At 32.4% G+C, this 14,549-nt stretch overlaps 2 protein-coding genes across 2 annotated transcripts; both read left to right on the top strand.

Annotated features, from left to right (window-relative positions):
• The first annotated feature begins 3,106 nt into the window (after positions 1–3,106).
• LOC120212551 (putative clathrin assembly protein At4g40080) lies at positions 3,107–4,766 on the top strand. The gene is made up of 3 exons (XM_039210826.1): positions 3,107–3,567; positions 3,655–4,026; positions 4,436–4,766. Exons 1-3 carry the CDS (start codon positions 3,134–3,136, stop codon positions 4,683–4,685), a joined length of 1,056 nt encoding a protein of 351 aa, XP_039066757.1. The 5' UTR covers positions 3,107–3,133; the 3' UTR covers positions 4,686–4,766.
• Positions 4,767–6,755: 1,989 nt separating this feature from the next.
• LOC120212311 (GLABRA2 expression modulator-like) lies at positions 6,756–10,145 on the top strand. The gene is made up of 4 exons (XM_039210667.1): positions 6,756–7,201; positions 7,284–7,385; positions 9,278–9,549; positions 9,822–10,145. Exons 1-4 carry the CDS (start codon positions 6,844–6,846, stop codon positions 10,008–10,010), a joined length of 921 nt encoding a protein of 306 aa, XP_039066598.1. The 5' UTR covers positions 6,756–6,843; the 3' UTR covers positions 10,011–10,145.
• The last annotated feature ends 4,404 nt before the right edge of the window (positions 10,146–14,549 follow it).

Here is a 14,549-nt window from a genome sequence, read left to right as displayed (position 1 = left end):
AAGGTGTCAAAGTGCATCCATGCACCTGCCACTAGTGCATCGATGCACTATGCATTGCATCCATGCACCCCTGCAGTGCATCTATGCACCTGCCACTAGTGCATCGATGCACCATGCAGTGCATCCATGCACTCCATTTCGAATGCAATTAGTGCATCGATGCACCCTGCTATGCATCCATGCACCAAGGCTGCAACGGCTAGTAACAACTAGTTTATTTGAATTTAATGAAGGGGTATCGATGCACCTTGATAGTGCACCGATGCACCATGTTACAGGCAGCCTTTTTGAGTAGAAAAATCATCCCCAAACGGCTCCAAAACATCCCTAACGGCTATATACAACATCAAACACATTCCAAGCTATAAATACAAGCTAAGGACACTTGAAGAGAGAGAGAACAACTATCAAGCAATCAAACAAGAGAAGAGTTTTCTTATTTCATCTTTCTCTTGTAAATATTTTGTTCTTGTGAGCTTATTCTTGTAAACACCTACCTTAGAGAGGTTTTCTTTTACATTTCTTATCCTTTTGTAAAGGGGAAAGGTTCTAGTTTAGCCCGGAAAAACTAGGGAGTTGTAAGGTTATCTCTTTGTCATCAAAAGAAAGAACAAATTAGTGAATTTGTTGGAAAATCCTTGGTGAGGAGCTAAGGTAGTGGACTTAGACTTTGGTCGAACCACTATAAATCGTTGTGCAATTCTCTATCTTTCAATCTCCTTACTCCCTAAACACAAAACCGTTCCGACCCTTCTTTGCAAAACCGTTCTGGTTGTCGATTCGAGTTTCCGAAAATCCCAACAATATGGATATATGTATGCATTTATGCTTTTGATATGTGATGTATTTTATGGTTTCTTTATATGATTTTATGAAATACTTAGAATATGCTTAAGTATTTTTTTAAATGTTTGATTTTGCATTTTATATGCTCACTAAGTCAACGACTTAGCGTGTGAGTGTTTCACACGTAGGTACGAAGAAGCAAGAAGAGTAAAGCTAGGATCAGTCAGGACAATATAACTCTACCAAAAGATCATATTAAAAGTAATTTACACAATATGTATTTTGTTGTAATAAATGTGTTGGCATGTAAGTAAAGGTGAATTACACATGCTCTGATCAGTTTTGTAAACAAACTTTATGGTATTTATGTAAATTGTTATTTTCAATTTAAGTTTGAATATTCCTATTTACTTTGATCCAGGGTTTCACTATTTTTTATACAAATGAAAGTTTAAATTTTTCACTATCTTTTAAAAGTAAATGATTTGAAAAATCAATGTGACACCTCTGACTCATATTTGGGTCGGATACGGGTCGGATACGGGTCGGATGTGTTACAGATTACCCTCTCATGACCTTGATATCAAGCAATATTTAGCCCGGTGAAGATTTCCTATAGTTCAGTTTGGAACAAGGAGCAGCATCCAATGCGACGTGTATAACCAAACATCCAGTTCCCTTTACTATCACGAATGGATCCTCCGACAGCATTACACAGTGGGGAACTAGCAACAACACCATTAGTGTTAACACACACCCAGCCATGGTCTGATTTCTCCCATTGAACTAGTTGCGTAGGTTTCCGGGTGCCTGCTACAAGTGGCGTAGGATTAAACCAATACCTCATCAACATTAAACTATCCACCAACCACATAATAATTATTAATGAACGTTTAATCTTAATTTTTTTTTTCATCCGAAGTCTCTATTTGAATACCATAATTTGCATAATAATTAAAATGAATTGTATCATGAAATTTAAGATTACATACGGAAATAATTAAACATCAATATCCCATTTAAGGTTTACTCTAAGTTATTTTAAAGGGTGATAAATACAATTACGTATGGTATGTTCAATAAATAAAAAAATGATAGTACACAATTAGACAATAAATTAAGCATATATAAAAAAAATCATATTATAAAAATGATTACGATAAAAATACGAAGAAGAAAAGTAACACATTACGTGATATTAAGCAGTACACGAACATAAAATTTTAATGTCCCATTAAAAAGTGATATATACGTCTATTTGGTATACTATTAATGAAAAAACAATTTTATAAATAGTAGTATTTTTAATATTTTAATAATATGATTATATGATAATATATATTATGTTTGTAATTTGGATAAAATTCACACAAACTTGAAAAATATTATTGTTTTAATTTAGTTTATCTAAAGACCGAAAATATTCATTAAATTGAATTTATCAATAAAATTACATAAAATATTAAAAACAATTGAACAACTACTAATGAGAGGAGGATTTTACTCATTGTAGTTATTGAATCCATAGAAAAAGAAAAAGTGTCAACCGAAAACTTTTAATCACAAAGAGAAGGTTTTATATGCATTGATAAGGAACTAATCACATATTTAAAAATTATTACATCAATATCTAATTAAATGCATTTAACATTTTTAAATTGGAGGGTGGTGTCAAGTACAAAATGAAGGTTTCATATATCTTAAGTTATTGAGACTTTAATGTTAATTTCAGGTTATTGAGTATGAGTTTGCAATAACATTTGAAACTTTAATCTCAGGTTATTGAGTATGAGTTTGCAATAACATTGAATTATTTTAGCTTAAGTTATTGTAGTTATTTTACATATGACAAGTTATTGCATTTGTAATAATTAACTTTAATGTTAATTTATTCTAATATATTAGATGTAATTGTGATTATGCCTTTTACTGATAATCTTTAAAATTTTAGTAAAATTAAGAGGTCACCTTGTCTATAAACCAACAAAGTTATTAGAAAGATGAACAATAAATAAACTTATATATTTATAAGAAATTTTCAATTTGTATAAATTATTCAGTAGATTTTTCAAAATAGTCAGCTCAAATTAAATATTAATTATATTTCAACCATATTTGTTGCCTTTATTATATAATAAAATGGTATTTAGAAATTAAAATAGAGGTTTTGGCCCAACAAGTTCCAATTAGTCAAAACATGTGCACTACCTAAATCTAAAAGTTTTTTAAAAAATAATATTAATTAATTCATAGAGTATTATTTACAAATTAAATACGATAGCTATTTTCATGATAAATTTACGTTGCTGTTTTCATTTCTTCTTTGGGTTTCTTCCTTTGCTCTTCAATGGGGCGCGTGAAAATTCTCAGAGATTTCATCGGAATCATCAAAGATAAAGCTTCTCAAAGCAAAGCAGCTTTGATTTCCAATCCCAAAACTCTATTTCTCCACTTAGCCTTACTGAGATCCACGACCCATGATCCCTTCACCCCACCCAACCCAAGACACCTCGCGGCTCTACTTTCCTTCGGTCATAGCTCACGCGCCACCGCCTCCACCGCCGTCGAGGCCCTCATGGACCGCCTCCAAACCACCCGTGATGCAGCCGTTGCCATCAAATGTCTCATCGCAGTTCATCACATCATTAAACGTGGCAGCTTCATTCTTCAAGATCAGCTGTCCGTTTACCCTTCCACCGGCGGCCGGAACTACCTTAAACTATCGAATTTCAGAGATGATACGACGCCATTGACATGGGAACTTTCTTCTTGGGTTCGATGGTATTTTGATCATACTCTATATCTCTTTCTTTTTAAAAACTATGCAATTTTGATCTCAAATCATAACAATATAAATGAAATATGCAGGTATGCTTTATACCTTGAGCATCTGTTGTCAACATCGAGAATTTTGGGGTTCTTTCTATGTTCAACTTCAAGCAGTGTAGATAAAGATAAAGAAGAAGGCAAAGCATCATCGCTTATAAACAGTGAATTGCTCAAAGAGATAAACTCTTTGGGGAATTTGATCGTACAGATTGCGAGAGCGTCGGGTTCTTTGAATTCAAACGGCAACATACTGGTCGATGAGGTACTAGGATTGGTGGGTGAGGACTATTTGTCATCGATCAACGAGATTTCAATTCGGGTCAGTGAGTTTAGGGAGAGACACGGCTGTTTGAGCTTCGTTGACTCGGTTGAGTTGGCGTGTGCTTTGAAAAGGCTGGAGGATTGTAAAGAGCAATTTTGATCTCAAAATCATAACAAATATAAATGAAATATGCAGGTATGCTTTATACCTTGAGCATCTGTGTCAACATCGAGAATTTTGGGGTTCTTTCTATGTTCAACTTCAGCAGTGTAGATAAAGAAAGAAGAAGGCAAAGCATCATCGCTTATAAACAGTGAATTGCTCAAGAGATAAACTCTTTGGGAATTTGATCGTACAGATTGCGAGAGCGTCGGGTTCTTGAATTCAAACGGCAACATACTGGTCGATGAGGTACTAGGATGGTGGGTGAGGACTATTTGTCATCGATCAACGAGATTTCAATTCGGGTCAGTGAGTTTAGGGAGAGACACGGCTGTTTGAGCTTCGTTGACTCGGTTGAGTTGGCGTGTGCTTTGAAAAGGCTGGAGGATTGTAAAGATGGATTGTCAACAATTTTCCAGAGAAGAAAGTGATGATCGAGACGGTTTGGGGTTTAATAAGTGAACTAAAGGATCAGATTGGGAACAGTGAAGTATATAAAGAAGATAAAGGGCGATTGTTGATTACGGGGAGGAGGAACAAGGTGAGTGAGTCGGCTCGGTTCGGGGAGCGAGTTGTGATGAAGCGCGGTAGTGACTCGGTCAAGTTCTCCGGAAGATTTCCGAGTTTCGATGAGTTTTCTTTTTAAGGTTAGAGTTGATGAATTGTCGGTGATATGGAATGAAATTGTAAATTATAGTGTAAAATTCAAGGTTTGAATTCCTTTGTTTGAGTTTTGCTCCTAATATAAACTATTTACTTTAATTTGATATACACACTGAATAGATAATTAATTAAATGAATTTTTAATAGTTTAAAATTATTATCAGATATTGTTTATTAATTTTTTTTTTTAATAATTTACATACCAAGATATCAAAATCATGCTCGTTGATGTTCATATCTCCATTCAACATTACTATTCTAACATAATGGTGTGGTGTCTATTTTGTAATAAAATTAAAATTTATTTTATAAATTTTAAAAATTTAATGACTAAAAATATCATTTAATTTAATTTAGCAATCATATGTGTATTAACCAAGTTCATTTTAAAATATAATTATCTCTTTATTAGAAAAGGTACATAATAATTGTTTCCTCAAGTAAGCTTAAGACATTAAATTTTAATTAATAAATGATGTTACTTTCTTTCGTAAATAAGTGAATTTAATTATGCTCAATATCCAACTTTACTTATACGTTTTGTACAACGAAAGCGCAATAAAGTGAAACCAGTTGAGTTAGGTTTATTTTCACCATTAAGGTGACATTATTTAGTTTAATAAAGATAATGAGTTTTTATTTAGTTCATTTAGGGTAAGTTAAAATTATTTTGAGATTTACGATATTTTTTATAATGTTATTAAAACCTCTGTTAATGTGATGAGTTCTAATAAAAAATATTTTTTTATTCAAACTCGTAACCTCGTAACGAATTTCGTATCATTGTAGAAAATATAATAAATCCCAAAATAAATATTGACTTGTACGAATGAGCTAAATAAAAAACACATATACTATACTGGGCTAATTTTACCTCACTTCGTCATGACATGTCATTCAATTAACAACAGTATGGGTAGGAAGGACATTTATCTACGGTCTTCCCTTGCTCATGGCTTAAAATTATAAATCCATATATAATTAAAAAAAAATTATTTATTTAATTATTTATATATTTTATATGAATATAGCAATTTTAGCGATAAAAAATATTATTGCTTCTTGAGATTCCGAATTCGAGCACTAAAAATGTCAAAAGTGTGAGCGTTTAATGTCAAATGATTGAAGATTATCTTTGAACATATTGTATTTTATTTATCTTAAACTAATTAAAAAATTATTTATCTATTATTTTATTTATGTTTTAATAATAATTTAATTATTATTATTTTAAAATTATATTTAAAATTATATTATATTTTTTTTTGTGTTCTTATCATTAAAAAAAAATATAACAGTATCAACAGAGATTGATTCAAATGGTAAGTAATTTGATATTTTAAGCAATGTATTGAATTTGGGTTTTATATATATCTATTGAGAAATTCAACCACCAAAATTAGGTATACAACGCGAGTCAGTTCGAATTAACCAAGATAAAATCTTAAAACGGGAGGACAACAAAAAAAATAAAAATAATATTGATGTGATATTTTAATTAATATTTATTTTTTATTATTTTATAAGATTAAAAAGGTTAAAATCTAAAATGTATATTCTTAAAAAAATCATATTATTTGTGTTAGTAGTTGAGCGTTTAATAAAATTTATTAATATTTTTATTTAAAATTTAATATATTTATTATATAGTTAATTAAATGTAACAAAAATAATTTATAAACAAATTTATTAGTTTTTACTTGTTCTTATAATTTAATTTTTCGATTTATTTTTTAAACTTAATTTATGTTAGCTTCCTATCACCTAAATGATCACTAGATTTTTCCATCATCGATGAGAGGAAGTGATCAGAAGAGTGAATTGAGAGAATTCACAGATTAAATTAATATTTTAATGAACGTGTCACGTCATCGAAAGAAACACATTAACATGTGATCAAAATATAATAAATAAAGATATATATATTTTTTCAAAATAAATGATCAAACAATAAATTTGAAACAAATTGACCAAATAGTAGTTACCGAACTAAAAGTATAAATTTCTATAAAAAAACAATTAACTGTTTTTATTTACAAATCGTCCAAACCAATCAAAATAATAAAGAATTAAATAAAAGGAAATCGTTAACGCGCCAATTCACGCGCGGCCTGTTTTCTTTACTCCGACGTTCTAAAACAATGGAAAAATCGAAGACGGAAACGGAACGGAACTCCAGCTCAGCGCAATCTGCGACCGGATATCAGAACCCGGTGGCTGACCCGAAAGATTCGGATCCTGCAGCGGATATGGAGGACTTTGTTATTGTGCCAACATCAGAGCCGGAGACAAAGGAAGAGAAGGTGATTGAGGTTCCAAAAGAGAGTCCGACTCAAAGCGACCAATCACAGAACCGGAGGAAATCGGTTCATTGGAGCCCCGAATTGGTTAATGATTCGCCTCCGGCCGATCATGGAGCCACCATGCCTCCTCCTTACCGATTAAATCCTTACGTTACTCACACTCCTGCTCCAGAATCTTCTTCATCTCCCTTCAAAGGCCAGCCATCATACGTTTATTTCATTATCATTATCTTATTTATTGAAACGTTTTAATCATTTATTTTTTAAATTGGAAACAGAGAAAATGGATGTAGTGAAGGATGTCTTAGGGAGATGGGGGAGGAAAGTAGATGAAGCGACGAGGAAAGCCGAGGATCTGGCCGAAAACACGTGGCAGCACTGTATGCTTTTTTTCTTTTCCATTATAGAATTTCAATTCATTTTAACAGAGGAGGTTTTAAACTTTAGTATTTCATCTTTCCTTCTCGTTCTGTATCATGTTTTTAACTTCTTCTTTTAAGGAAATGCATCATTGAATTTAATGAAATTTGGTTTGAGTTAACATTTGTCTTGTGTGATCATTTACTTGGAATCGGATCAAACAGAATTGATGATTAGGTTTATATGATCCAAAATAAGGTTATGTACCAGGGTTCCTCGTATTGTATTTTCAGATATTATGCTTAAAGGATGAGATATGAACATGCATTTTATCAAACAAAGGACTCAAGGTGGTAAAATATTCACTAAACAATTTGCATCTAATTCACAGCTTTCTAAGAGGAGGTCATTAGGGGTTAGAAAACTGGTGAAAGTGCTTGCAGTGCAGCTAGATCTTAAAGGTGCAGTAGTCTTATGATTGGCTCTTTACGGGGGGTGGCAATGCATAGTAAGAGCTTTCTGGTCTCTGTTCTCAGAGTGCTGACATAGCTTTAGTTTTAGTTCCTCAAATTTCCAATGATTGGTACAAGCCTCTCTAGCCCTTTTTCTTAGTGCAATCAAATCTCCCTTTATTCTACATTTAGTTGGGTAGGTCATTTAGTGGCCTTAATGTAAAAGAGAATGTTTCCTTAGAGGACCCAGGTTTGAGTAGCTGCGGCTGCAGGGAGATACTACCTTGTCGATAGTACAACAACAACAACAACAAAACCCAATTCCCATATGCAATGGGTAAGGGGGAGGTAGGGTAGTAGGCTGCCCCAACGCCAGGTTGAGAACTTCCGTGGAAGACTCCGTAGTCAGAAAATTAAAAATATAGATAACATGCAATGCATGTATAAATAAATACATAAATACATAGTTGAACAGTATTCATATGCAGTCATTAATATCATTAATATCATATGCGCGTCTGTAATGGGAAGTAATCCCTGCAAATAAATCCTGCGAAAAAATATCTGCATATAGACAGAAACGTAAGACCCGACTAAATTTAAAAGTGAAGGGAATGATACACAGAAGTCACGATAGGAAGCCCAATTCTAAGCCTTCATAAATACCGATAACAGAAACGTATAAAAGTAGATTGTTCTTGTTCGATAGTGTTAAGTTTAATATTTTATTGTTCTTGAATTGTGCATCATCTCATCACTCTGGGATGCTTAAAATTTACCCATATGTATATATATAATATGACACATGATATGTACTTGTATTTGGCTAAAAAATAGATTTATCATTATGGAGATTGTATTTGCTATTTTGATCGTTGAGATGTCTTATGGCAAGTCTTTCCGTATAATTTCCCCTAAACATTGCTCTTGTCATGAAGAACTTGTTAGCTCCGTTATTCCTTTTACATTGTCTATTCGCCTTTAGTTTTTAAACATAGAAGTCTCCCTGTGCACTATTGCTTTCTTTGAGTATTGTATGCATCTCCTCATTCATACTTTCGAGTGCACACGTGTCCCAAGCAGTCTTTAACCCAAATTATCACATTCCATTGGTACTTATGCCCATCTTTATCTCGTATTTGCTACATTATCTCACTTCTTTTTTCTTAAATCACCTCAAAGTAGTCATACTTTGAATGACCATGAAAGTAATGGTCTTATGCATCCTTTGTATGGCAATTTTCTTTACAATCGTAAACGCTGATTTTCTTTGGGCCTAAGGACATTCTTATGCGTTTGTTTCATAAAAGAATATGGAAGATAGAGTTCGCATATATTAACTAGAATAATATGCTCTTTCTGATCTTTCTATACGTGAACCTGCCTCCTCCCTATTGCTTCTGAAGTTTTTATACATATAAAATTACTGAAATTCATTTTTCTCTCTTTTCTTAAATCAGTGAAAACAAGCCCAAGCTTTACTGAGGCTGCCATCGGAAGAATTGCTCGGGGAACAAAGGTTTTAGCAGAAGGTGGCAATGACAGGGTTTTTAGACAAACATTTGATACAGTTCCCGAAGAACAACTTCTAAATTCATATGCTTGTTATTTATCCACATCAGCTGGTCCTGTAATGGGAGTTTTATATGTTTCTACTGCAAAGCTGGCATATTGCAGTGACAATCCTCTTTCCTATGAAATTGGGAGCCAGACCGAATGGAACTACTATAAGGTATATTGCATTAGCATTAGCCTTTCTGCCCTAACGTGATTGCAATAGAAAAAATTGTTAGTAGTTGAGATCCTATTTCTACTCTGTTCCATGCTGAAGATACATGATACCTGGAAAAACTCGTAAAAAATCGAACATACCCGTATCAGACACTTACACTCTTGTCTGATTATCACATTGATGCTTCATGCTTGAAAATATTTCAATAGTGGTTTATGGTATAGGGAAATAATGAGTTATGATTCTTGATATTCTTCTGTCTACTTAAACAGGTTGTTATCCCTTTACATCAACTTAAAGCAATTAATCCTTCAACAAGTAAAGTCAATCCTGCTGAGAAATACATCCAGATCATCTCTGTTGATGGTCATGAATTTTGGTTTATGGGCTTCTTAAACTACAACGGTGCCGTTAGGCGCCTAGAGGAAGCGTTCCAACTCCATAGCACTCGATCTATGTGATACCGTGCTGGTCGGAAGCATTTTAATAATGCATGCCCCATAGGGATCTTTTCGATTCAGGTAACTGTAGAGTTTATCAGATCAAATGTTCTTCCGTGAGACAAGTTATATATATATGTTCTCCGATTGGTTTTCCGAAGTTGTTTAGCAATTGTTTTTGCTGCCGGCAACAGCCTCATTGAATAGATTTCGGTTAGCAGGGTCGAACTTAGTCCCTAAATATGATAAAATGCGATGAATGGGCCTTACAAAAACAAAACAAGTGATATCTAACAAAATAAGGGTGAAAAAAAATAGAGGTGAAAAACGAGTTTTTTTGTATCAGATTTGATCAGATCATTTCGGATTGAGTCATTTTCAGATTGGATCTATATTCGGTTCAACATATTCAATAAATCACTAAAGCTTCGTTCATTAATGCAAAGTGAATAATCTCATATTAAGTGAAAAAAATATTTTAAGAGTGTTCTAAAAAGCCACTGCATAAGAATTCTTATCATTCTCCCGTTTTTGAATCTTTTCTTTTGAAAATTACTTTACATCTTTTATTCATGAGATGCTTCACTTGAAATAGGTTTAGAAACTTTGATGAACCGACAAGAAAAGTATGCAACGTTGAGTAATGGCTCCATTTGTTTCCAAAGTATAGTTCATTTCGATTATAGATGCTCCTCTATTTGTTTTCATTAGTGGTGACAGGATTATATAAAGGGTAAACTATGCGAATAGTATCGTTTTAGGATATCCACGAAGGTATCCATGAAGAGGAGGAGGGCAAGTGGATGTGACATGACAATTATTTTTTTAAAATAATTTATGTATCCACGTGTCCTCGTGGATACCCTCCTCCGACAAAATCATACAAAGGTAAACCTATTAACATCTGTTTAGACATAAAAAGATAAAAAAAAATCAGAGATACCAAACAAAAGATGCTTTTGAAATAAAAACAACATAGGTATTTATAACTAAACCAAAACCTGCAAAGGTTACAATCAAATTCCTCACATCTAAATAAATTCGTACATAGCTTAATCCTTTAACTGACATATTTTCATTCTCCCCTAGTTTAAAAAATTCATGCAAAGAAATTGATTGTGAATAATTTCACAAGTGGCACAAACATCTTCCACAAAACAACTTGCACCTCATTTTACAGAATAGAACTTGCAATTAACCTAGTATAAATATTATAGCAATCCTTTGGAGAAGGGGTTAAATCTTACATACTGAAGTCTGAATTACTATCACTAGGTTCAGTTAATAGCAACAAAGTGAAGAAATGAAACTAGGCAACAACTTTCATATAAAGATAAAACTTACATCTTTAAATTTCTAAAATTTTGTTTGCAAATAAGTACTCGTTTCAATAATTCAGATGTTCAAAGCTAAACATATATTATGGAAAGAATTTGGAAAGAAATGGATAAATATCAGTCTTCAAGCTGTTAAGTAAACCAGCTATGGGCAAACATAACTTACCATTTGCATTATCGATTGGCTCAACAAGTATCAAAATCTCTTGATAGTTAAAACGTCAGGAATAATGAAAGAAGTTCAACAAACCTATGGCCCACTGTAACATCCCACTGGGGAGAAAATTAACCGTCGATGTCATCAACGGTGACGGTGGAATCATCTGCGTATCCAGACTTATAAACCAGATCACCTTTCTCTTTAGCGGTCGGCCAAAACAGTCTTGCACATGGTTTTCAGAATCACCGTTAGCGAACCGGTCATATTACCGTTCACTGGTTCAACCGGTCGAATCAGTCCGACATCATAATTATTTAAAAAATTAAATAAAATATAAAAATATTTAATAAAAAATAATTTTTTATATCACAAGTCGTATTCAAAGCAAGTCATAACAATATAAGTTAAAAACCATAAAATCAAGTGAAAAAAATAATTCAAATTAACTACAATATAATATTTAAGGTAAAAACATATTAAATAATAAATATAATTATATACTATAATTAAAAAATAAAATTGGGCTAAAAAATCATAACAAAATGATATTGTTTGGTTTAATTTAAAAAAAAAATCTCACATGGCTAAGAAACATAGAAGAGCATCCCAAAAGTCTAAAGGTTAAAAATATGAAAACAAAACAATTCCACATGACTAAGAAACATAGAAGAACATCCCAACTAACTTCTATAAATAATAGAGGTAATTTGCATTCAAAATCATGGAGCCTTTTGGTGAGCATTGAGTGAACTATTCTTTCACTTCAATCAAGCTCGAATTTTAGGCTTCAATCGAGTTTCTAATTTTTTTTGAGTTCAGGCTTTTTCGAGTTCAAGTTTCAATGTTATATTTCGAGTTCGAGTTGAACTTGATAATTTTTAGCTCGTGAGTTTGTGTCGAGTTGAGCTTACTTTTAAAGTTTTTAAGTTCGAGTCGAGCTCAGCAATACTCGAGTTTGACTTGGCTCGTTTAACAAACGACGTCGTTTGGTTTAATTTAAAAAAAAATTGGTGATTTTTTTCGGTTTTCAGTCGGTCTAGTTCGAACGGTTCAGCGGTTCCGGCCGGTTCACTAGTAGCGGTTCCGGCCGGTGTAGATTGAACTGGACAAGACAGCGATTCCCGGTTGAACCGGCCGGTCCGGTCCGGTTTTCAAAACACTGGTCTTGTAGAAGAGGACTGATTTTCGTGCTCAACCGAAGTTGCCTTCATCGTCGTCACCGTAATAACAATAATAATGACGATACCAGAGCTGGAATCCGAGCCATATCTATCCTAAACCTAATTTTTTGGATGCAGAATGAACTAATCTTCTCACTTGCAAACAACTCTCCTCTGTCTAGACCGCCGGAGGGAAAGACTCTCCGAGCAACAAGTTCATTGTCACAACCAAGCAAAGAAGAAGAAGAAGCGTGGACCTTTTTTAAAAAAATAATTGTCACATAATATTTCCGTTTAAGATTTAACCGGAGATAACAGTTGAAAGACTAAAATCGAATAGATCGATAACGTTATGGGTTAAAAATCGAACTAATCAATAACATTGGAGACCATTTATTTTTAATTTTAAAATTAGTGACTCAAATTAATTAAACTCTAAACAAATGAGTCTATTAGTATGGTTTACCCTTACATAAATAAAGAAATCATATGCATACAAACGAAGAACAAAAAAAATAGTTAATTTTATTACATTCAGACCAAAAAATTAAGTTGAAAAGGCTTCAATTTTTTTTGGATAAAAACTACGGTAGAATTTTAATTAATATTCAATAAACTAATATTTTTTAAAATAATATTTGTTTTCTAATTTGAACCCAAAGTCTAAATTAATTTCGATAAATTAATAAGATAATATTTTCAGAAGACTATTTGTTGAACTATATTTTGATATAATAATTTATGACAAAATGTTTTTATAGTTGAATTGAATTTATTTAAAAAATTTACAAGTTTTCAAAAATAATTCAAAGTCCATTTAATTGGTATGAGCACAAAATGCTTCTTCAGGACAAGTACAAATATTATTCTTACAGTATCGATACCTCATGAAAATATCGATAATGTTCATATGATACCGATACAAAAAGTAAGAGAAGTATCGATACTCACTAGTTAGTATCGATCCTACGCATTGCTCAAATTCAGAATGTAAAAATGATACCTATACCCAAAGGGGTACCGATACTACTTTACATATTAATATCGGTACCATATGCGTAGTAACTACTGTCAGACCCAACGACTAGTAACACTAGTTTTATTTAAAATAACGAAGGTAGTACCGATACTCCCTATAAGAGTACCGATACGCTCTATACTGGGCAATTTTATTGTGCAAAAAAAATTCCTTTCAAATCACTCCCAACGCTAGAAACGACCACAAACACATTCCAAGATATAAATACAAGTTCAAGATACTTGAAGAAGTGTTAGAACATCTATCCAAACAATAAAACACAAGATAAGTGATTTCACTCTTATTCATATTCTTTGTAAATATTTTGTTATGGTGAGTTTATTTTGTAAATATATCTTTTAAAGGTTTTATTTTTTTACATTTCTTTTCTTGTAAAGGGTTTTGGTTTTAGTTGAGCCTTTGAAAAGTTAGAGAGTTTTGTAAAGGTTCTATTTGTCATTGAAGAGTTAAGGAAGTCGAACCACTATAAATCGATGTGCCAATTTTTCTATCTTTTATTCTCTTACTCCTTAAACAAATTCTTGCCAATTCACCCTTGTGCAATTTTCGGTTAATCAATTAAGCTGCGAAATCCCAACACTATTATAAATTTATGATCCCTTCAATATCATAATTAATAATTTTTATAAAATTATATAACTAGGACAACTTAGTAAATATTCTATTGTTGATTTTTGGACACTTTTTAGATGTGAATTGTGAAGTCATGGTTGGTTTTGATCATTTGGATTGACTAATTAGGAATAATTGCATACAGTGGTTAATTTCCTTACTATAGATGAATACCAGTTAATAGTTAATATATATGCTTTATTCATTAAGAAATAATATAGATTCAATGATATAAATTCAATAATATCGATT

The sequence above is a fragment of the Hibiscus syriacus genome, unplaced genomic scaffold (assembly GCF_006381635.1).
Source record: "Hibiscus syriacus cultivar Baekdansim isolate YM2019G1 unplaced genomic scaffold, ASM638163v2 tig00110013_pilon, whole genome shotgun sequence".
NCBI lineage: Eukaryota > Viridiplantae > Streptophyta > Magnoliopsida > Malvales > Malvaceae > Hibiscus > Hibiscus syriacus.
This window is presented reverse-complemented; position numbering and strand designations above follow the sequence as displayed.

Coding starts and splice junctions, on each gene's coding strand:
- LOC120212551 (XM_039210826.1), top strand. CDS start 3,134: ATGGGGCGCGTGAAAATTCTCAGAGATTTCATCGGAATCATCAAAGAT. Junction 3,568..3,654: donor CTTTCTTCTTGGGTTCGATG/GTATTTTGATCA, acceptor TGAAATATGCAG/GTATGCTTTATACCTTGAGC. Junction 4,027..4,435: donor AGGCTGGAGGATTGTAAAGA/GCAATTTTGATC, acceptor AGGATTGTAAAG/ATGGATTGTCAACAATTTTC.
- LOC120212311 (XM_039210667.1), top strand. CDS start 6,844: ATGGAAAAATCGAAGACGGAAACGGAACGGAACTCCAGCTCAGCGCAA. Junction 7,386..9,277: donor CGAAAACACGTGGCAGCACT/GTATGCTTTTTT, acceptor TTCTTAAATCAG/TGAAAACAAGCCCAAGCTTT. Junction 9,550..9,821: donor CCGAATGGAACTACTATAAG/GTATATTGCATT, acceptor CTACTTAAACAG/GTTGTTATCCCTTTACATCA.